Here is a 24,561-nt window from a genome sequence, read left to right as displayed (position 1 = left end):
GGGCAACATAACAAGAACCTATCTCTAAAAATTAAAAAAAAAAAAAAAAATTTTAAACCTTGTTAAAGGTATACAACAATCTCACAGTGAAATATCCAAAGTTCTTCTGATTATGGTGTTAGAATTAAGCATAAGAGTTGCAACCTCCAGTGACTACAGGTGCCAAATACATTTGTTTCTTAGTATCTTGAGGCTAGGTAGAGTGGCTCACGCCTGTAACCCCAACACTTTGGGAGGCCAAAGCAGGAGGATCGTGTGAGCCTAGGAGTTCAAGACCAGCCTGGGCAACATTGTGAGAAACTGTTCCAACAAAACAACAACAACAAAAAGCCAGGCATGGTGGCTCATGTCTGTGGACCCAGCTACTCAGGAGGGCTAAGGTGGAAGGATTGGAAGATGGGTTGAATCCAGGAAGTTGAGGCTGCAGTGAGCCATGATCACACCACTGCACTCCAGCCTGAATGACAGAGAGAGACTGTGTCTCCCTAAAATAAAAAAATATATACACACGTTATATATACATATTATATGTGTATATTATATACATATATATATATATATATATATATTTTTTTTTGAGACCAAGTCTCGTTCTGTTGCCCAGGCTGGAGTGCAATCTCAGCTCAGTGCAACCTCCGCCTCCCGGGTTCAAGTGATTCTCCTGCCTCAGCCTTCCCAAGTAGTAGGGATTACAGGCATGTGCCACCACGACTGGCTAATTTTGTATTTTTAGTATAGATGGGGTTTCTCCACATTGGTCAGGTTGGTCTCAAACTCCCGACCTCAGATGATCTGTCCGCCTCGGCCTCCCAAAGTGCTGGGATTACAGGCGTGAGCCATTGCACCCGGCCATAATCTTAAACTATATTCTTTTGGCCCTGAAACACTTTACTTTTTTTTTTTTTTGAGATGGAGTTTCGCTCCGTCGCCCAGGCTGGAGTGCAGTGGCACAATCTCTGCTCACTGCAAGCTCTGCCTCCTGGGTTCACGCCATTCTCCTGCCTCAGCCTCCCGAGTAGGTAGGACTACAGGTGTCCGCCACCACAGCTGGCTAATTTTTTTGTATTTTTAGTAGAGATGGGGTTTCACTGTGTTAGCCAGGATGGTCTGGATCTCCTGACCTCGTGATCTGCCCACCTCAGCCTCCCAGAGTGCTGGGATTACAGGTATGAGCCACCGTGCCTGGCCAACACTTTACTTTTTAAAATATCCATTTCTTCTTGAAATACAGTCCACTTTGCTGCGCACAGTGGCTCAGGCCTATAATCCCAGCACTTTGGAAGGCCGAGGCGGGTGGATCACTTGAGGTCAGGAGTTTGAGACCAGCCTGCCTAACATGGTGAAACCCCGTCCCTACTAAAAATACAAAAATTAGCCGGGCGTGGTGGTGCGCGCCTGTAATCCCAGCTACTTGGGAGGCTGAGGCAGGAGAATTGTTTGAACCGAGGAGGTGGAGGTTGCAGTGAGCCGAGATCGTGCCACTGCATTCCAACCCAGGCAACAGAGCGAGACTCCATCTAAAAAAAAAAAAAAAAAAAAAGAAAAGATAGTGATAAAGGAAATAGTTCACTTTTGTTTTAATTCTACTATTAGAAAAATAATAGTGTAACATGGATGAATTTCAAAAGTAAAAATAAATACAATAGTACCACAAATGGCAACTGACAGTCAACCTCAATATCTGGGAGGCAATAGGGAAGCATGGCGACTCTGGTAATTTGAAAAGCGCATAACCTGTATAAAAGCAGAAGCCACTGTGAATGCCAACCATCTGTTTTTCAGAAGTGTGGATCCAAGTCTTCATTTGAGAAACCAGAAGTCCGGATTCCTATATGTAATCTTTTAATTTTTAAATATGGACTATTAGCTTAAAAGAAAAAGTCATCAGGTCACCACTTTGCTACCCTCCTTTACTAACTAGAAACAATCTGACTGGGGATAGAACTGTTCTGGAAGTCAGGGAGCCAAGACTGTTAAACCCAGCTGATACCAACCTAGTTTCTTCCCCTGGGCCAAAGACCTAATCATTCTGTGACTCAGTTGCATTGTCTGAAAAGTTTAGAGGTCCAAAATTCCTTTCAATCCTAAAATATGGCATATGGATGAATAAGTTTTCTAGATAGTCAATACTCACAAGAATAACAAGGAACATAATTAAATGAAAAACAAAACTAGATCATTGTGCCATAGCAGGCTCTATTACATTGTCTAGACATGGCCTTGGTGTGACCAAGCTATCTGGTTAATATAACCACAAGAATTGGAACACTTTCATCAGAGCAGATCCAGTTTCTAATATCTACCCACCCACTGGGGAGAGAAAAAAAGTGTGGATCTCTAGTACATCATGACTCCGGCAGGAGCACCCCTCTATGAAACAGAACTCTTGCGTCTTTTGAACCCAAACCCAGCGTTTCAAGGGAATAATTCTGAGTCAGAACAAAGCTGACCAAGAGGCTGCCCTGAGCCACAGCTCTTGCTTAGCAAGTTCATGCTCAGCCTACCTGCGATGAGCTTTGTAGATGCCACATCATGGTTTCCTGCAGGCGCCAACTGCACTAGGAACAGCTCTTCTTATATAATCCTCGGCCATGCCCCATGACTGTGCACGAGGACATGGCTTTGCCCTGCACAAAGGCACACGGGATTTTAGACATGGCATCTCGTTTTTCAGGGAGCACAGAAAGGAAATAGAAAATATAAGGCTGGAAAATAACAAGGAATAGATAAATTAAGGGCCTTTCCCACTGTAAAGGTTAAAAGCATATTTCAGAACAAATAAAAGTGTTCACATTCTTGTGGTTATATTAACTGTGTGCCTTTGGCAAAGTGAAGGCCCAAAGAATAATGGAAACCCACATGAACTATAACTGGTGGCTTCTTCACACAGGCCATCATGACACAGATCGCATGGCTCCAAGTGAAATGTGGAAGGGGTGTCTGCTCCCTACATTCCTAAGTACTTTTGTGCATCAGTTATGAACAGGACCTTTTTAATTTTGCTATTAGCAGCTGCCAATAAGTATCTACTATGTCTTAAAGAATAATTTACCTTTGGTTCCAGAACCAGCTATGATCTCTCTTCAGTTCTATCTCCCCCTAAAGGCGTTTTCTTCATTGTGTCCTTTTAATGCCCTGGCTTTAGCTAACCAGGGTGTTTATTCTAAAAGTCAGTTCATTCTTACCCTAAGTCCTTTGTATTATCTGTTCCCTCTGCCTGGAATGCTCTTTACCCTGATCTTCACAAGAGCAGTTCATTCAGATCTCAGCCTCAAGGGTACCCCTGAGAGAGGCCCTCCCTGGGCATTAGGTAGACAGGGTCTTCCCAAGCACTGTATCATGTGACCCTACTTTAATTCTCTGCCTAGCACATCACACCTTCACACCGTCACACCACCTAATACATTTCCTGTTTATTTCTTTCTTTTTACTGGTCTTCCCTGGAAGACACAATATAAGACTAGAATATAAGTTTGTGTAAGCTTATAAGAATATAAGCTCCATGGAAATAAAGATTTTGTGTCCTGTTCACTGCATATTTCTAGCACCTAGAAGTGTCTTACATACAACAAGCGCTCAAAAAATATTTTTTGAGGGAGTCCCTGAACCTATTCTGGCTCAGGGGGCTTCCCAATAATATATACATATGTGTATGTGTGTGTGTGTGTGTGTGTGTGTATGTGTATACACGTGTGTGTGTGTGTTGAAAGAACGAATGGACGGTTGGATGAATGGAAGAATCCATTTAGCAAATATCCACAAAGTGCCTGTGGTGTACTGGAAATACGATGAGGAGTAAGATCTTCCTTCAAGGACCCTACTAGGTCCCCACCAGGGAAGCAGGCATTACAGAATACAATGTGGTAGAAGAAATGCTTGAAGAAGCATTTCAAGCTCTTAACTTTCCCTAGAGATTACCCTTATACTATCTGGGTTTGGGTATGAGGGTAATCTCTAAGGAAAGTTAAGAGCTGGCCAAAAGGACAAGAATGAGAAGAGGGGTAGCAGGTAAGGCATCTGAGAAACACTGCAACAAAGGCACCGAGTCTGAAAGCAAGCCACGGGTTCCGGGAGCCCCAAGTGGTCTGGTGTGACTGGAGCCACAGGTGAGGGACTTGAGGGAGACTGGGCCTCCAAAGAGAGGCATAGGCCAGTTCTTATGGAGCCATGCAGACCAGTACCTGGACCTTAGATTTTATCATCTAAGCGGTGAGGGCCACTGAAATCATTTTATACAGTTTTAAGTAGGGAAGTGACATAATGGTTTCATGCTTTATAAAGATAATTTTGTAGCCGGGGGTGGTGGTGCATGCCTGTAGTCCCAGCTCAGGAGGCTGAGGTGGGAGGATCACTTGAGCCTGGAAATTCAAGCCAGCAGTGAGCTATGATTGCCCCACTGCATTCCAGCCTAGGTGACACAGCAAGACCCCTCTCTTGGAAAAAAAAAAAAAAAAAAAAAAAAGATAATTTTGGTAGCAGTGACAGCAACAAATTAGAGAAAGGAACAAAACATTCAGGAAGCTATAGTCCAATCCAGGTGGAAGAAAAAAATGTAAACCCAAACTATTAGTGGCAATGGAGATGAGAGGAGACAGATTAAAAGCTATTAAAAGGGTAGGATCAATAGAGCTTAGTAACACAGGAGATGCGGGAGGTGAAAGAATGAATGGGGTTAAAGAGAATCTGGCTGGGCATAGTGGCTCACAACTGTAATCCCAGCACTTTGGGAGGCCAAGGCAGGTGGATCATGAGGTCAAGAGATCAAGACCATCCTGGCCAACACGGTGAAACCCCATCTCTAATAAAAATACAAAAAATTAGCCGGGCGTGGTGGCAGGCACCTGTAATCCCAGCTACTTGGGAGGCTGAGGCAGGAGAATCGCTTGAACCCGAGAGGCGGAGGTTGCAGTGAGCTGAGATCATGCCATTGCACTCCAGCCTGGGCAAAAAGAGCGAAACTCCATCTCAAAAAAAAAAAGAGAATCCCAGTTTCTGATTCGTGTCAGTGGGAGAAACTGTGACATTCTTCATGGAAATGAATAGCTCTCAGGCAGGCACAAGGCCTCTGGAGTTCTAAATTCACTCTGCCTGTGAGCTGACTGAATCTGAGTCTGCTTGCTTGCGTGAGCTCATGGACACTTGCCCAAGTGGCTATCTATGGTCCTAGCATAAATATGAGTTTATCTGCTGAATAAGTAAATGCGTACAGAAGTCCCTCTGGTGTGTGTACATCAAATCTGCAGTGCTGGTGATTTATCTGTTCATAACAATACACGTGGGATTGCACTGCACGGCCATTTTGGGAGGCACACACTGATCCATCACCACGAACACATGACTATTGGTCTAAATATAGATGTGCCTGTCACCTCAGAGAAAGAACAGACCAGAAGTCATGATCCCACTTACTCCAAGGAAACTTTAAGGTGACAAACTTGAAAAAAAAATCAATGAATGTAATATTTCTTAAGTCTGAATCTGATCTAAAGATCAAATTATAATTACCTCCCCTATGTTTCATTTTTCTTGACTTTAACTGTTAATTTAACCCCAGCCTCTTCTAAAGTAGCCCCACTTCCATTCCAAGATAATTCTGACAGTCCTCAAGGCACACCTCACAGGTGCTCAAAAGCAAGTACAGTCGGCTATCTATCAAGACACTCTGTGAGGATGTCCAGTTTATTTCTGATGGTTTTTTTGTGTTTTTTGAGAGACAGGATCTTGCTGTGTTGTCCAGGCTGGAGTACAGTGGCACGATCATAGCTCACTGCAGCCTCAACCTCCTGGGCTCAAGCAGTCCTCCCACTTCAGCCTCCCAAGCAGCTGGGACTACAGGCATCCGCCACCATGCCTGGCTGAGTTTATCCATTTTCTCCTACTCCAGCGCCCCCATCTGCTGCTGCCACTTGAAAGACTAATGTTAAGAGCATGGGCTCTAGTGAAAGACTATATAATGTTAAGAGCATGGGCTCTAGTGAAAGACTATATAATGTTAAGAGCATGGGCTCTAGTGACTGCCAGCTTAGGTTGGAATCCTGGCTTTGCCCTTGATGAGCTGTGTGACCCTGGGCAAATTATTTAGCCCCTCTGTGCCTTAGTTTCCACCCTGGTAAAAAAATATATATATTATTATTATTATTTTCATTAACCTCTAGCCTACCTTGTGGAGGTGCTTGTGACGATTAAATGGGTTAATATTTATAAAGTACTCATAATAGCGCCTGAAGCAGAGCAGGCACTGAATAAATGCCAGCTATTATTTCTACTACCATCACTCCTACTGGCCATGAGGATACCTCTGGTGGTCCTGCCATAAGGTGCCAAAGCAGTGGGGGTTATCATAAGGTAAGGGACAATACCCTCTTTGTAATATGACATCAAAGGCAGGTACAGCGTATGTCCAGTGTTTTCTGAAATTACCACTATGATGGTTAATTTTAGGTGCCAACTTGACTGGATTAAGGAATAGAGAACTGGTGAAGCACTGTTTCTGGGCGTGTCTGCCAGGGTTTCCACAGGAGACTGGTATGTGAGTCAGTGGACTGAGTGGGGAAGACCCACCCTCAATGTGGGCGGACACCATCCAACTGGCTAGGGGCCCAGATAGAACAAAAAAAGGAGAGAAAAGGATTTCCTCTCTCCTGGAGCTGGGACACTCTCCTCCTCCTGCCCTCAGTCATCAGAACTCCAGGCTCTTTGGCCTTGAGACTCCAAGACTTACACCAGCAACTTACACCAGCAGCCCCCTAGCTTCTTGGGCCTTTGACTTCAGATGAGAAGTACACCATCAGCTTCCCTAGTTCTAGGGCTTTCAGACTTGGACTGAGCCACACTACCAGCATCCCAGGGGCTCCCGCTTGCAGATGCCCTATTGAGGGACTTCTCAGCCTCCAGAATCCAGTGAGCCAATTCCCTAATAAACCCCCTCTCATATATCTATAGATCTAGATCTATCCTATTGGTTCTGTCTCTCGGGATAACCCTAACACAGTTCCTAAAAGTTCTTTACATTTTTACTTGCAAAGGACTGAGATGAGCTATGAGTCCATGGGCACCCAGGGTAGAAGGCAAATGAATGACCAACACCATCTACCCTCTCTCCCTCAGGGCTTTGTTACAGGCTCAGCTGGGTCCAGTCTGGCTCCAGCTCCCTTAGGATGAGTTCTGCCCAGAAGACTCTTTCTTTCCTCATCTAGATAGACTTCTTTGAGTCCCCCTCTTCCCAGTGCTTCCAAAGGGGGAATTTAAATCTGATCCTTTAAAAACAATGAAACACGGCCAGGCGTGGTGGCTCAAACCTGTAATCCCAGCACTTTGGGAGGCCAAGACGGGCGGATCACGAGGTCAGGAGATTGAGACCATCCTGGCTAATACGGTGAAACCCCGTCTCTACTAAAAAAAAAAATACAAAAACTAGCCGGGCGAGGTGGCGGGCGCCTGTAGTCCCAGCTACTTGGGAGGCTGAGGCAGGAGAATGGCATAAACCCAGGAGGCGGAGCTTGCAGTGGGCTGAGATCTGGCCACTGCACTCCAGCCTGGGTGACAGAGCGAGACTCCATCTCAAAAAAAAAAAAAAAAAAAAATGAAACAGCAGCTGTATCGTTAAATTATTTCTAAGTGGAATTTAGACTTAATTTGAGTCTTTTAACAGTAGACTCTTAAATGAAGCTCCTTAACTCAAGACTAAAGAATACTACTGATGTGGGCGTTCATCTTTGATGATGAAGTCCCTGTTGACAGTCTTAACATTAGGACAGGAAGAGGAAAAATGAAATTTTAAACATACCATTTACGTTAGCATCAAAAAACATCCGATAACCAGGAATAAATCTAACAAAAGATGTACAAGACTTCTACACAGAAAACCATGAAACATTACTAAGAAAAATTAAAGACTTAAAGAACTATATAAGTAGAGAAACATGCCATATTCCTAGACACAAAGATTCGATGTTATAAAGATGTCTAGTCTCCCCAAATTGACCCAAAGATTTAATGCAGTTCCAATCAAAATTTCACAAAATTTTTTGTGGAAATTGATAAGTCTATACTTTACATGAAGTGCAAAGGGCCAAGAATAGCCAAGACGATACTGACAAAAAAAAAAAAAGTTGAAATAATTATACTACCAAATGGCAAACTTATTATAAGATTACAGCAGCAAGTAAGTCAGTATGGTATTAGCACAAACTTCTGCCAGTTAAAACATAAAGATATGTGAATACAGCAATTGAGCAGAGTTTAGAAACACACCCACACATGTACAGTGCTCTAATTTACAACAACACCACTGCAAGACAGAGGGGAAAGGATTTTCTTTACCCTGTGGTGTGGGTCAAGTGGACATTCACATGGAAAAACAATGAACTGTGGCCCCTACCTCACACCAGTCAGAAAACTAAATTCCAGAATGGTTGTAGACATAAACATGAAAGGCAAAACATTGAAACTTCTAGAGGATGTAACACAGGAGAATATCTTTATGCCCTTGCAGACAAGAAATGACTTCTAAAGTAAAACACAAAAAGCACAAACCATAAAGAGAACAACTGATGAACTGGATTTCATTAAGAATTACTGTTCATCAAGACAACATTAAGAAAGCAAAAGCAAACCACACAAAGGGAAAACAAATTTGCAGTACATACAACCAACAAAGGACTCACAACATCTAGACTCTGTCGTCCAAGCTGGAAAGCAGTGGCATGATCTCAGCTCACTGCAACCTCTGCCTCCCAGTTTCAAGGGACTCTCCTGCCTCAGACTCCCAAGTAGCTGGGATTACAGGCATGTGCCACCATGCCCAGCTAATTTTCATATTTTTAGTAGAGATAGGGTTTCACCATGTTGGCCAGGCTGATTTTGAACTCCTGACCTCAGGTGACACACCCACCTTGGCCTCTCCAAGTGCTGAGATTATAGGTGTGAGCCACCACCACGCCCGGCCAAAAGGCAACACAATCTTAAAAGAGGAGGAACAAGCAAAAGATTTGAAAAAGCACTTCACAAAAGAAAACATCCAAATAGCAAAAAAATGTATATAGACCTACATATATGTAGGTCTACATATATGTAGACCTACATGTAGACCTACATATACATACACTTTTGTATTAATATACACACACCATTAGTCATCAGAGAAATGCAAATTAAAACTACAATAAGATACTATTGGGGTCCTGGTAATGTTCTATTTCATGACCTGGGTGATGGTTTCACAGGTATGTTCACTAGAAAAAACCGAGTTGTACAATTAAGGATGTATATACTCCTCTCTACATATTATACTTTAATAAAGATGTTTACTAAAAAAAAACTGGGGCCGGGCATGGTGGCTTACACCTGTAATCCCAGCACTTTGGGAGGCCGAGACAGGCAGATCACGAGGTCAGGAGTTTGAGACCAGCCTGACCAACATGGTGAAACCTCATCTATACTAAAAATACAACAATTAGCCGGGCATGGTGATGCACACCTGTAATCCCATCCATTCAAAAGGCTGAGGCAGGAGAATCGCTTGAACCTGCGAGTCGAAGGTTGCAGTGAGCCGAGACTGCACCACTGCACTCCAACCTGTGTGACAGAGAAAGACTCTGTCTCAAAAAAAAAAAAACAACAACAAACAAACAAACAAACAAAAACAGCTGGGCGCGGTGGCTCATGCCTGTAATCTCAGCACTTTGGAAGGCGAAGAAGGGTGGATCACATGATCAGGAGTTTGAGACCAGCCTGGCCAATATGGTGAAACCCCGCCTCTACTGAAAATACAAAAATTAGCTGGGTGTGGTGGCATGCACCTATAGTCCCAGCTGCTCACGAGACTGAGGCAGGAAAATCACTTGAACCCAGAGGCAGAGGTTGCAGAGAGCCGAGATTGTGCCACTGCACTCCAGCCTAGGCAACAGGGCGAGACTCTGTCTCAAAAATAAAAAAAAATAAAATAAAATAAACCAAATGCCACACGTGGGCCTTTTTTAGATCCGGCTTCATACAAGCCAACTGTTAAAAGAAATGGTGAGACAGTCAGAAAAATTTGAGATTAACTGCATATCTGATGACAATACTAATTTTTTAGGTGTGATGATGGTATTAAGGCAATATTTTCAAAAGGAGGTTTTATCTTTTAGAGCTACATACTGAAATATAAGTAAATATATTATAAATAAATAATATCCTGGATTTACTTCAAAATAATCAGGAGAGAAGACAGATAACACAAGCATAGATGAGTTGATAGCTATCATAGCTGGACGGTGGTGGGGACATGAGAGTTGCTACATCATCTCTTTACCTTTATGTATGTTTAAAATACTGCATAATAAAACTTTTTAAAAATCTAGAACAAATCCAAGGTTTTATCTGTTTGCCTATTTATTACTCTTCTCTTCTGCCCATACCTGGGCTAATCAAATAACATTATGTAATAGCAAGGCAGATTCCACAAACACTGAATCCCTAGGCTACAGGGACCTCAAGAAATCATCTTGGCTATCCCCTCACTATCAAGCAGTCTCTGAAACAGAGGACATCCCAAATCACATCTGCACACTGACCAGCACAGGCGACAGTGTGTCTACTCTCAGAGAAGCAGCCTAAATATATAAATATATATATTTTTTATACATATATTTATTTATATATTATATATTATATAAATTATACATTATGTATATTATATATTATATATAACATATATTTACTTATATATTATATTATATATAACATGTTTATTTATATATTATATATAATATATATTACATATAATATATATATTTTATATAATATATATATATATAAAGAACCTAGATGAACCTAGATAGGGCAGAGCAATCATTTACCTATATTCTTTGGGGTATATGCCAAGGTAAGGGCTCTAAGTAGCCTGGCTGATTTGTCTAAAACAGAAGACTCTTAAAAGAAGCTCCTATATTCTCCCTGAGCTGACCTTTTCTGTCTTGTCCCTCGAATATTAAGCTTATGCTATCAAGCCTCATCTCAGTTAGGTATCTGTGGCTTCCTTTGCCAGCTGACCTAGCTGGAGCTGCTAATGGAGTAATCAAGTATGAATTCCTGTATAAATCAAGTCTGGCTCTTATTGCAGGGATCTAGACTACTACAGGCCTACACAGTTTAGAAACCCTCATTAGATAGATGCAAGTACTTGTAAATATAAACCTTGCTAGGGCCTTCTGATTTATTGTGTCTCCCAGGAAGCCCTCCAGATTTGGGAGACTTCTCAATTCACAGGGAAAGAAAATTCATTTCCTCCTTCTCACCTTCCTTTGCCATTTCAAGGTGAAGTGTCCTAAACTGATAAATCTCCAAGTTAACGCCTAGCTTAGTGTGCTATCCCTACTGGACATAATATCTGTTTCAACAAGGATTTCTTGAAGAAATGAACTATACCTTTGGCACAAAGCATCCAGGTACCCCCTGTGATAGCTTCTGGAGGAAAGAAAATCTTTTAGTGTCCCTAACGGGCATACTTACCTACTACTAACTAGGTTAATGAAATGAGACAAGCTTCAAAGGTGAGGAGCCGAGGTTTCATATACCCAAAAAGGGAAAAGTTCAAAAATGAATGTATACGATTTGCTCCATTTTTTCTTTTAACCCATAAGGAATTTAAACAGTGGCTACTTTTCGGACTAACACAAGCCGTCTCCGAAAAGTCATGTAATGAAGCGGCTGAGAACACGACTCTGGAGCCACACATCAGCTGTATGACCTCAAGTTTTCTGTGCTTCAGTTTCTCACCTGTAAAATGCAGCTAATGAAAATACAGCCTTAATAAGGTTGATGGGAAGATTAAAAGAGTACAATATATGTAAAGCACTTACAACCCTGTCTTCCCAGTGTTAGCTCTATTATTTCATTATCACAGAAGCCCTGCTGTGGACATACACCATTGCAGGGAAAAAAAAAAAGGCTAAGAATGGAACAAGTGGACACTAGGAAACAAAATGAAAAAGAACAGCGTTGTTGACACTTTGGCTAAACCTTAAAAACATCTACTTCTATGCCACAGTATTTGTCAATAATCTGGGGACAGAGAAAAAGACATTCTGAAATAAGGGGTCAGAGGTGTAGCAGAAAATGTACATCCTTATTTTTCAGGAATTTATAGAGAAAGGCTACTCTTATGTGTGATGATTCAAACCCCAGTAAGAAAGGCCAGGCTCTTGCCTATAATCCCAGCACTCTGGGAGGCCAAGGCAGGAGAATTATTTGAGCCCAGGAGTTTAAGACCAACCTGGGCAACACGGGGAGACCTCGTCTCTACAAAAAGTTAGCCAGGTGTGGTAGTGTGTGACTGTGGTCCCAGCTATTCGGGAGGCTGAGGTGGGAGGACTGCTTGAGCCCACCTCAAGGTGAGTGCAGTGAGCCATGATCGTGCCACCGCACTCCTGCCTAAGCGATGAAGGAAGACCCTGTCTCAAAAAAAAAAAAACAATTAAGGGAATCAACAAATCTCCCAAACTCTGTTAGTCCTCAGTTGGCCAAGCACCCCTCCACTAGCCACAAAAAGCTGAGTTATTGTTTTGCATTTTGTTGGTAATGACTGACATTCATGGTCTTTCGTTCAATAAATTTTTTAAAATTTAGGCTATTATAATATTTCATGTTTGCCTATACGTTTAGTATTATTTAGTAAAGAGCATAATTTTAAAAAATAATTAACTGAAGAAGCCTCGACATCCCTTCAACAATTTTTTAAACTTTATGAATAATCTACTACAGTCTTTAAAATTTTTCAGTTTTAAATGCCTAGTTATTGATCCATTACCTCTACAGGGGATGCATACACATATTCAGAAACATTTTCTTATGATAATTAGAATTTGTTAACAGTCATAATTGTGTTTTACCATTGATTATTGTGATTATCATAATGCCAGAGGGATGAACAACACATTTGAAACTGAGAAGAAGGAAGACTGCCCAAAGGGCCTGCTGTTAGAGTCTATGCAGGGACTCCTGGGGCTATTAATTATTTATCTGCTTTTCAAAGTTAATAAATAGGAATGTCTTTTTGCCCTTTATTCCCCAGATGAACTTAACCAAATGAGAGATGGGGTGGGTGTGTGCAGAGATGGCAGTCTGAGAATATAAGAGGTATGGGTAATGAGAAGGAGATTTTAGAAAAACAAAGACTTAACTGTCAAATATACTTAATAACATTGCCTTATCTGGCATGTTTTTATTATGGCATGTTTATCTGGCATGTTTTTATTATGAACATTTTGATGTTTATTGAGTGTTCTTTTAAAAACGAGTGCTTTAGAAGCATAACATCAATATAAAAAGAAAGACAAATTATATACAATCTCACAACCCAAATAACCCCTTGGCACTTTTTAGAAATACTTAATACTGTATACAGCTGTAAAATTCAAACACTAAGGAGTAGTATTAAATGGAAAAATAAGAACTTCTCCCCTTCCTATCCCACTCCATCCATCAAAGAGAAACCCTGTTTATGCTTTTCTTTCCCACCAGAGAAAAAATGTGCATATATACATAAATTTATCTACCAAAATGCATCATATTAGGCACACTGTTTTGTAACATGCATTATTCACTTAATAACATATCTTGGTACAATATCCATGTCAGCACATGGTGATTAGCACTTTCTTTTTGCTCTTAATGCTTCAGGCCAGAAGCAATTGCTCATGTCTGTAATCCCAGCACTTTGGGAGGCAAAGGCAGGAGGACTGCTTGAGCCCAGGAGTTCAAGATCAGCCTTGGCATCATAGGGTGACCCTGCCTCTACAAAAAAAAAAAAAAAGTAGTCAGGTGTGGTGGTGTGCACCTGTAGTTCCAGCTACTCAAGAGGCTGGGGTGGAAAGATCACTTGAACTTTGGAGGTTGAGGCTGCAGTGAGCCATGACTGCACCACTGTACTCCAGCCTGGACAACAGAGTAAGACCCTAACTCAAAATAAAAAAGTAATAATAATAATGCAACCAGGCGTGGTGGTTCATGCCTGTAATCCCAGCACTTTGGGAGGTCGAGGCAGGCGGATCATGAGGTCAAAAGATCAAGACCATCCTGGTCAACATGGTGAAACCCCATCTCTACTAAAAGTACCAAAATTGGCCAGGCGTGGTGGTTCACGCCTGTAATCCCATCACTTTGGGAGGCTGAGGCGGGCAGATCACAAGGTCAGGAGATCGAGACCATCCTGGTTAACACAGCGAAACCCCATCTCTACTAAAAACACAAAAAATCAGGCCGGGTACGGGGGCTCATGCCTGTAATCCCAGCACTTTGGGAGGCCGAGGCGCGCAGATCACAAGGTCAGGAGATAGAGACCATCCTGGCTAACGCAGTGAAACCCCGACTCTACTAAAAAATACAAAAAATTAGCCAGGCGTGGTGGCGGGTACCTGTAGTCACAGCTACTCCGGAGGCTGAGGCAGGAGAATGGGGTGAAACCCGGTAGGCAGAGCTTGCAGTGAGCCCAGATCGCGCCACTGCACTCCAGACTGGCGACAGAGCAAGACTCCGTCTCAAAAAAAACAAAACAAAACAAAAAAAATACAAAATATCAGCCGGGTGTGGTGGCAGGTGCCTGTAGTCCCAGCTATTCTGAAGGCTGAGGCAGGAGAATGGTGTGAACCCAGGAGGCGGAGCTTGCAGTGAGCCAAGATCACGCCACTGCACTCCAGCCTAGGCGACAGAGCGAGACTCCATCTCAAAAAACAAAACAAAAAAAACAAAAACCAAAATTACCTGGGCATGGTAGCCTGCACCTGTAGTCCCAGCTACTGGAGAGGCTGAGGTAGGAGAATCACTTGAACCTGGGAGGTTGAGTTTGCAGTGAGCCGAGATTGCACCACTGCACTCCAGCCTGGCTACAGAGCCAGATTCCATCTCAAAAATAAATAAATAAATAAAATTAAATAATAATGCTTTAGTGACTATCTTTGTACCCATAGCTGAGAGTTAAATGTTTTTGTTTTTTTTTTTTTAAATACAACCCATACTGCAAAATCAGAGCTGCAAGTACAAACTAAGCAGTCTATCCCAGCTGTGTGGTAGGAAAAGAACGATCTCATTTATATGGTTCATTTCAGTTCCTTCAGGAAATTTCCCGCGACATTGTTATTTATACCAAATGGGTCTCAAAAACGTGAGACGGCTACTGAGAAGAGGACTGTTTTCCACTGAGAGGAAGGTGAATATGTCTAACTGTGTACAACTGCTGGTTGTAAAGGCGCCTGTGGCAAAGCAGTCGTCCTGTCTTTGCGCTTAAATCCACCTGGTGTGCCACCCCTACCCTTGCTTACAGGACTGTACTGAATGGCCATGGCATGAACGGAATGTTTGCAGAAGGGGAAAATAAGCAAGCACTGGAGAAACATGCATAGAATAGCAGGTAAAACTGCCAGATGCCCTTCACCCACTCATGGAAGGCCAATATGAAGCCATGTTCAGAGTCGTCTGCCTAGAGCTACAGAGGAATGCAGGGCTGAGTAGAAAGTGACTACAGGCCGGGCGCGGTGGCTCAAGCCTGTAATCCCAGCACTTTGGGAGGCCGAGACGGGCGGATCACGAGGTCAGGAGTTCGAGACCATCCTGGCTAACACGGTGAAACCCCGTCTCTACTAAAAAATACAAAAAACTAGCCGGGCGAGGTGGCGGGCGCCTGTAGTCCCGGCTACTCGGGAGGCTGAGGCAGGAGAATGGCGTAAAAACCCGGGAGGCAGAGCTTGCAGTGAGCTGAGATCCGGCCACTGCACTCCAGCCTGGGCGACACAGCGAGACTCCGTCTCAAAAAAAAAAAAAAAAGAAAGTGACTACAGAGTCACAGCTCAGAAACAATCATAACCAAAAAACCATCTTATACCTCTGCATTTAGCTGCCTCAAATCCTTTCTAAATGAAGAGGGATTTAAATTTTATTTTAAAATATTTCAACACAGTACTTTTCCAAATATTTGTTATATTCGTTATCTCATGACCCACACATTAACTCTAGCAGGCAGGTAGGCCAATGTCATTATCCCCACTTAAACATGACATGCCTGAGGGGCTGCAAAAGTTAAATGATTTGCCTGGAGTCAATCAGCTGACCAACTGTTCAGACCCAAGAACCATGCTCTAGGGGCCGGGCGCGGTGGCTCAAGCCTGTAATCCCAGCACTTTGGGAGGCCGAGACGGGCGGATCACGAGGTCGGGAGATCGAGACCATCCTGGCTAACACGGTGAAACTCCGTCTCTACTAAAAAAAAATACAAAAAACTAGCCGGGCAAGGTGGCGGGCGCCTGTAGTCCCAGCTACTCGGGAGGCTGAGGCAGGAGAATGGCGTGAACCCGGGAGGCGGAGCTTGCAGTGAGCTGAGATCCGGCCACTGCACTCCAGCCTGGGCGACAGAGCGAGACTCCGTCTCAAAAAAAAAAAAAAAAAAAAAAAAAAAAGAACCATGCTCTCCAGGATTCTCCCAATCCCAACCAGGCCCAAGTCCAGCTGGACAATTTTAGCATCCCAAAGAAAAGCTAGGAATGAAGCTGGAGATATAAATATAAAAATATTCCTTCCCAAAGACACCTGAGATCTGAAAACTACCTCTTCCTAACAAAAATTTTAAAAATTAAATATCGATGTTGCTAAGCACCAAGTTGATATACCAAACTTACATCTGGACAGAACAACTACAGTCTCTACTAGTCACAAAGACTTGTGAGAAATGTTGGTTTTATGTTTTATTATAAACATTTATACTATCTCAGCTTTTTAAAATATGGTAGAGTTTAATTTTTACAGTTAAGATGTTGTCTTGTGGTCAGGAGTGGTGGCTCATACCTGTAATCCTAACACTTTGGGAGGCCAAGGCTGGAGGATCACTTGAGTTCAAGAGTTTGAGAACAGCCTGGGCAACATAATGAGACTGCATCTGTATTTAAAAAAAAAAAAAAAGGCCTGCGCGGTGGCTCACGCCTGTAATTCCAGCATTTTAGGAGGCCAAGGTGGGGAGATCACGAGGTCAGGAGATCGAGACCATCCTGGCTAACATGGTGAAACCCTGTCTCTATTAAAAATACAAAAAATTAGCCAGGTGTTGTGGCGGGCGCCTGTAGTCCCAGTTACTTGGGAGGCTGAGGCAGGAGAATGCCGTGAACCCAGGAGGCGGAGCTTGCAGTGAGCTGAGATTGTGCCACCATACTCCAGCCTGGGCAACAGAGCGAGACACTGTCTCAAAAAAAAAAAGCTACCGTGGGCAGTACTAGTCATTTGTCATTTATATATCCAACACCTATTTCTTGAGTTGCCTTCTAGTCTAGTCTGGACTGGCTTATATGAATGTTTTTCAAACTTTTTTGACAATGGCCTACAGAAGAAATATATTTTACTTTGTGAAGCATAGACATGTGTCTGTCATTCAAATAAAAATTTCACAAAATAATAATCACCCCTCTTTTGAGTGATTCACTTGGATATCTTCTATGCTTTTATACTTTGCCACATTATTTTTTAAAATACAAATTATGGCCCACTAAATGGATTTCATGACTTACAAATGGGTCACAACCCAAGAGCTGAAAAAACTGGATTATATGAACAATATACAGATTGTGCCCTCAAGGAATTTGTACATTAGTTGGGAGTCTCATACAGTTCACAGACCTCTTACAGTTGGAAAGGCCTATAGGTCAATTAGTTCGACTACCTACTCTATACTTGATTCTACAGCATCCCTGAAAAAAGGTGAGACAAGTGAAAAAGGCTTGTTTGCCATTTCAAGGACAAGGAGTTACCTCTTATTTGGAACCTAGCACAATATGGGTCAAATAGAGACCTGTTAAAAACAGTACAGAAACAAATACAAATGAATCAAGTATCAAAATATACACTTGATTTCTTTTTTCTAAAAGATAACTTGGACCTTTGTTCCTAAACCCATCTTAGTCTTCTCTTAGGAGGAGGGTGAAAAGGGGAAGGTAAATCAGGGGGACAGAAGTCTAGAAAGGCTTCTCTCTGATGACCTGAAGAAGGGGTCTTAGCAAGTTACATCACAAGTAGCCTTCGCGATTGAGGAGCCTAATAAATGACACTCACAATGACGGCTAGGAGAGTGGAAGTCAGGAAAGGATCCTCTGAGGAGGTTTGAAATGAGCTGAGTCTTGAAAGATTGACTGGAATCAGACAGGTGAAGAAAAGATGGGAGAGTGTAGTCAAAGACTCTGAAAAAGAAATGAGTCAGTACATTTGGGGGACAGTAGATGGGGTCCCTGAAGCGGAGAAATAAGAGATGAAGCTGAAAAGAAAGACTGAAACCAACCTGTGGTGAGCAAGACACAATTTGGATTTTATTCTGTAGGTAATGTGGTGTTACTGAAGGTTCCTCAGTGTGTAGAGTGTATTTCAGAATTGTTCATCTGTACATAGACCTGAAACTTGGCTCTAGAAAGACCTAAAGACCCAGAGTTCAGATAACAGACTCTCAAGCTGTGTTTTAGTACAGAGAAAAATGTTCTGTAAGGGACTTCATAAATTCAGAATTCTACCACAAGCAGTGTTGGTTACTTAAAAAGCAGAAAAACTGGAATATAGAGTTTAGATAGCAATGGAATCCAATTTACTTTTCATCATTTTACTTTTGTTAATTTTTAAAAAGTGTGAGCTTTGTCTGTAGCTGCCACTAAGTGACTGATTTCCTTTATAAAACCTACAGACTTTATTCAGAAGCAAGTCTTCAATGTTGCCTAATAAATTATTATAAACCATTTTGCAAAAATTAAATTTTGCCTAAACAATAGCAACACTTTTAATAATAAGGTTGTCTAAAGTTAATATACAAACAGGGCTTTCTGAGGGTGTTAACTATCTAGTAATTCAGGCTCTGCTGGATACAGTGACAGAGCTCTAAGAACCTCAACTAGAACTCAGGTCGGCCTCAGGTGAATATAAACACTGTATGTGAGTCACCTTGCAATTACAGCTGCCACCTGGAAGCAAATTTAAGCAATAAGAACTACAAAACCAAATCCCTGTAAGATCCTGCATTGACCTTCCTCTTACTTCTTCCTGTCTGAGGATCCATAAACCTCAGGATTCTTTACTAATTTCTCATCAGCATCATCTTTTTTTGTATTCCCAAATACAAACGACTGTCTCCAAAGGCCTCAAATTTACTTTCAGTTATTAGTATAATAAATATCAGCGATGTATGATGTATTCATTAGAACCTATGGTGTTTTTTTCCCCCTCCCCACAGGAAAACTACTTCAGAGAAAGACTTTTAATTTCTGAGAAAATCTTTGTACATATCGAGTATATATGCTATCGACCACATAATTGTTTGGGGATAATGCACACCATTTGCCAATGATTAAGATTCAGCCCAGTCTTTGTCGTTGCATTTCTACATTCACATAAATTAGTAAGTCATGATGACACGGAAGGCTCACATGCCACGTAAAAATTTCAAGCTTGGATCTGAATCGGTGACTGAATCCTCCTCAGAATGCGTATTTTGGAGGCAACTGTTTGGTTTATGTTACTGCTCCCTAAACCGGGCAGTGACTCAAGAGGCAGCTGGAAGAGAGAAGGAGGTGCTGGGCAAGTGCTAAAATACTGAAGCCTCAACAGTAGAGTCCCTCCCCTTCTCTACACACCACACAGCCTTTTTGGGACTTCTTGTCCCCATCAGATATGCTCCTCTAGAATAGCTCACCTTCCCAGGGTGGAGCAGAGAGTCTCACCGGCTCATTATCTCACAGCTCCCGGGATGGCCCCGGGTACAGCAACTGTGTGGCACTTGGCTGTGGAAATTCAAGTTTTTCCACCCTAAAACAAGTAGGTTGTGAAACCCGATTTCGGTCCTGGTTACCATTAAGAGAGGGGCCTACTACAGCCCTGTGCCTGTAAGTTCTTGCTACCGAACCTCGCCTCCTGCTCCACCCTCACCTTCAGCACCTGATGAGAAGGTCCAGTCCCTCCGCGCACCTTACATGCCCAGGCCACACTGGTGGACTCACGCACGCACGCCAACTCTGCCATCCCATGCACGCCCGGCTTCGGAGAGCAGTTACGAACTTACTGCTCGCCGAGTCAGCCGAGCCAGGGCGCAAGGGGAAAGGCCGGAGAGGGGCTGGGGATAGGATCGGATCGGAGTCGGGGTCGCGGTCGGGGTCGGGGCGGACCCCGCCGGCCTGCTGGCCTCCCTCCCCTGACCCCCGGGACAGCCCCGGCGCACGTGCTGGGTGACAGGCCCCCTATAGGTTCCATACCTGCCACCGGAAGTGAGTGAGGAGGGCAGTATAGGCATTTCCTGTGACGCGAGCGCCTGGACTCCATTAGGCAGCAGCTGGGGGAAGAATCAACACACCAGGGAGCAGAGCGCAGCGGACCCGAGGACAGAGGCGGCAGCTGCCTCCGCTGCCGCCCGCCGCCGCCGCCGCCGCAGCCACTGCCGGGGCTCAGCCCAGCGGCGGGCCCCGCGCCCCCGCAGCCGCCCCGCGGCGCCCCCAGGCGCGACCCCCGGGCCGCGCACCCCGAGCTGCCTCCGGGAGGGGGGGGGGAAAGGGCCCGGATCCTCCTTCTCCCCCTCCTCCTCCTCCTCCTCCCCCTCCTCTCACCCCCACCCTCCTACCCTGACCCCCTCCCCGCCTCCCCGGCCCCCCTTACCCCGACCCTCTCCCCGGCCCCCGCCTCCCCTCCCCCGCCTCGCCCCACCGGCTTCCCACCACGGCCTCTCTCGGCGAGGAAACTCTGGCCTCCGCTTCCTCCTCCTCCGACTCGGACACCGGCGGAGCCTCCCCGCCCCCGCGGAAGAAACCCCGAGCCTCGGCGGCGGAGGGAGCAGGAGAGCCCGGGGCTTCGGCAGGCAGAGCAGGCCTCTCCCCTCCGTCCTCGTCGTCCTCGTCGTCGTCCTCCTCCTCCTCCTCCTCCTCCGTGGTGGTAGTGGTGGGACTCCCCCCGGCTGCTGCCCCTCCCGCCGCCGCTGCTGTCTCCCACCGAAGTAGCGGCCACAGCCTGGTCAGCGGCAGCATCATGCAGGCCAACGGGGCAGGAGGAGGAGGAGGAGGTGGCGGCGGCGGCGGCGGAGGAGGAGGGGGCGGCGGGGGCCAGGGACAGACCCCGGAACTCGCCTGCCTGTCGGCTCAGAACGGGGAGTCGTCCCCCTCGTCGTCGTCGTCCGCGGGGGACCTGGCCCACGCCAATGGGCTCCTGCCTTCCGCCCCCTCCGCCGCCAGCAACAATAGCAACAGCCTGAATGTCAATAACGGGGTTCCCGGCGGGGCGGCCGCCGCATCCTCAGCCACCGTCGCAGCTGCCTCCGCCACCACCGCCGCCTCCTCTTCCTTGGCCACCCCAGAACTGGGCAGCAGCCTCAAGAAGAAGAAGCGGCTCTCCCAGTCAGATGAGGATGTCATTAGGCTAATAGGACAGCACTTGAATGGCTTAGGGCTCAAGTAAGTATCCCTTACCGGCAGCTGGTGATGGACAGACCGAGGGACGGAGGCTCCAGGGGGGTAGGGGAAGGAGGGAAGGGGGGCTTGAAAGAGCTCGGTTAAAGAGAATGAGTGCTGGGCACGCAGGGCCCAGTACACAGGAGGACGTGGCTCAGACAGGCCGACCGGGGAGGAGGAGCGGACCTGAAAGGAAATAGGGGAGAATTAATCAGTCTGACAAATTGTGAGACGAGACAGGCGGTTGAGGGGTTAGGAAGGGGTAGGAGAAACCCAAAGAATGACTTCTCCCCACGCACCTTCAGAGCTTAATTGTCTGTCAATAAAGACAGATGCGGGAGTGTGCCTCTCTGTGTTGGGGGAGGGGTGGATTAGAGCTAGTGGAAATAATGAACCTTGGAGGATTTGTTTTTCAAGTGTATCTTGGAGGCATCTTTGTGGGACACCTCCCCACCCCCAACCGTGGCAGACAACAACCCAAGCAAACCACCAATCAGGAAAGACAATCACCTACAAGTGTTTATGGGAACGGAGGGGCTGGGATCATTTGGAAAGAGGTTGTTGAATAAATCTGATGGGAATAATGAAGATACAGTGTTGATGTCGTTTAAAGGCCCTTGTGTGTGTGTACAAGAGGTCTAACCCTAACTAGTCTGAAATCTCAGTTTAATACCAAGAAGATGATCGCCTCTGAAAAGGGGACATCTGATCTGGTGAATCATTTGTTTTCAAATACAATTTAGGTGGCCTTGTATACCTAACATAGGGTGAGGGTAGACAGCGACCTTGGACAAAAAACACCGTTTTGTATACACACAAAGAAAAACTAAGGGGGTAGAAGGTAGGATTGGTGGGAGTGTCCGATGAAGGAGGTGCAAGAGTCAGAGTCAGAATGAAATGGTGGGGGGGAGGACGTGCAGCAGCAGTCAGTTTCCTACATTCAGAGTGTAGATTAAGCTCTCAGGCTAGCCGATGTGTACTTTTGCATTTATGGATTTCTTGGGGAGTGGGGAGGAGAACAGAACTTTTTAAAAGTGACATAAGTATTTTGGTTTTCAGGCAGATCGTTGCACTGTTTAGCTAAAAATTAAGTTTTAAAGCTGACTTAAGAAAGCATTGAAACATAAGCACAAAAAATACAAGACTGATAAATGAAGGTTCTTAGATACCAGAATACACGAGGGAAGAAAATACAGTTGATGAATCTTTTAAGTGCTCAAAGACAAATATGTGGTAGGAAGAAGTCACGTTATTCCCTAGGGAAAAGGATTAGTATGAAAACAGATTTTGTAAATGCTAACAGAACATATTACTGAGACAAGAAGCAAGCTGACAGCAGCAGGAGGAAATAACTCGTGACTGTTTGGAACCTACACCATAGTAAATTTGCTATTTTTAGTATAGAGAGAAAGGGAATGGTTTTTGATGCTGGATTTATTTTAATTTTAAAGATTGACCTAGTAGAATTTCTATGCAATATAATACCTGGATATATAAGCTCTTAATTGACACTGGTCGTCTGTGTCACCGTGTGAAGCTAATAATTTTGATCTTTAAAAATGTAGTAACGTAGTATGTAGATCCTGGTTTTTCATTTATTTGACTAGTTGGTTACAGCACATTTTTAGAAATCTTATACTTTATACATTAAATTGAGGCATCAAATGGCACACTAGGAAGAACTTATATTGATTCTGGTTTCAAGAAAGGTTTTTAACTTGACTAGGAAGAAATGTAGGTGTCAGTTTTAAATAAAGTTTGTTTAACCAGGCACATGAAAGCTATTTTTTTCTTCATCATGAGGCTAGCTTAAAAATTTTACATCTGTTTTCATGGACATTAGTTTATTTGGAAGATTAAAACCCTAAAGTTGGTCAGGTCTGTTTTACACTGTATCTCTCCTGCAGCCAGACTGTTGACCTCCTCATGCAAGAGTCAGGATGTCGTTTAGAACATCCTTCTGCTACCAAATTCCGAAATCATGTCATGGAAGGAGACTGGGATAAGGTAAAGTAGGGCATATAGAGCTGTGTGACTGCTGCTAAAATTACAGATTTGATATGCATTTTGTGACATTTCTGTTTTTCTTTTATACCAATTTTTACAGGCAGAAAATGACCTGAATGAACTAAAGCCTTTAGTGCATTCTCCTCATGCTATTGTGGTAAGAGGCGCACTTGAAATCTCTCAAACGTTGTTGGGAATAATTGTGGTAAATACACTTTTGTTCTTAGTTTCACATTTATGCTTATTTTAATAGGTTATTGATAACTCTAGGCTTCTGCCTCTTATTAAAAAAAAAGGCCTAAAAGTAGTTAAATTTCAGATAATTTGTGAACTAGGATGAGTATGTTTTAAAGTATGAATTTTGTATCTTTAAAATCATACATAGTAAATGTGTCATTTGAACTTTATAAATTAAGCTCTACAAAAAATATATTGAAAGCTCTTCGTGCTTTCAGTGCTACTAATAGGAGTTTTATGTTTATAGAATTAAAGATAAATTATACTTTTATTATGTTACTTAAAATACTGAATGTGCTGGTTAAAGAGAAAATGTGTTTGGGTGTGTATATCCATACAGCCTTAAGAAGCTGATACGTTATCTTTTTTTAATCTTTGGGAATTATAGTTAATTCAAGCCAACTCCGTTGGTGTGCTGGCCATTTTCCATTCTTGCATTCCAGTTGTGTGAATTGACAGTGTCAAAGTTTGTATAATATGTATCACTCTGGTGGAGGGTTTGTATGCAGATTTGACCATTAGGCCCTGCTTACTGGCCTTATTTCCCTGACAAGATCAATTTAGTAGTTTAACCTGTTAGTCTCTTTCATAAATCTTAATGAATCTTTTAGACTTATGGGCTTTAATTCTTCAGTAGATGGTGGTGAGGGAGAGAGGAAATAAGGTTTTTCTAAGTGCTGGAGTTTGGAAACCATGAAGAATCAGCTGCTAGCTGCTGGCTTTTTAACTTCTAGCTGATTCATTTGTTGTCAAAAGCAGTTTCCTGTCTGGGGGTGGGGAGAGAAAGAAGGCAAATAGGAAGTGAAGTAGAGAAACCAGCTGTTTGTTAAATATTAGTAAATGACTATTACATTTTGATTTTTTAAAAATTGGGTCAAACATTAATCTTTTC

The 24,561-nt window shown here is 43.6% G+C and overlaps 2 protein-coding genes and 1 long non-coding RNA gene across 5 annotated transcripts in view; 2 read left to right on the top strand and 1 right to left on the bottom strand.

Moving 5' to 3' along the window:
• The window catches only part of CNIH3 (cornichon family AMPA receptor auxiliary protein 3), a 333,831-nt gene extending 313,392 nt beyond the window's left edge, over positions 1-20,439 (bottom strand). The window contains exon 1 of one of the 3 annotated variants that reach the window (XM_077938594.1): positions 20,244-20,439. The gene's annotated coding sequence lies outside the window, so the exon portion shown is untranslated. Of the gene's footprint in view, positions 1-19,920; positions 20,108-20,243 lie in introns of those variants that run through there. The other 2 variants (XM_077938597.1, XM_001095178.5) reach the window with 2 other exon arrangements.
• On the top strand, positions 1,214-20,243 carry LOC144329668 (uncharacterized). Its single transcript, XR_013395284.1, has 2 exons — positions 1,214-1,293; positions 16,988-20,243. It is a non-coding gene; the product is annotated as an uncharacterized LOC144329668 (long non-coding RNA).
• The window catches only part of WDR26 (WD repeat domain 26), a 49,426-nt gene continuing 45,173 nt past the window's right edge, over positions 20,309-24,561 (top strand). The window contains 3 exon segments of the mRNA NM_001435963.1: positions 20,309-21,428; positions 23,333-23,432; positions 23,533-23,637. Coding sequence (NP_001422892.1) covers positions 20,701-21,428; positions 23,333-23,432; positions 23,533-23,637 — 933 coding nt within the window. The 5' untranslated portion in view covers positions 20,309-20,700.

Source organism: Macaca mulatta, chromosome 1 (genome assembly GCF_049350105.2).
Source record: "Macaca mulatta isolate MMU2019108-1 chromosome 1, T2T-MMU8v2.0, whole genome shotgun sequence".
In the NCBI taxonomy this organism is placed as follows: Eukaryota; Metazoa; Chordata; class Mammalia; order Primates; family Cercopithecidae; genus Macaca; species Macaca mulatta.
The sequence above is the reverse complement of the archived record's forward strand: the minus strand, read 5'-3'. Positions and strand labels throughout refer to the sequence as shown.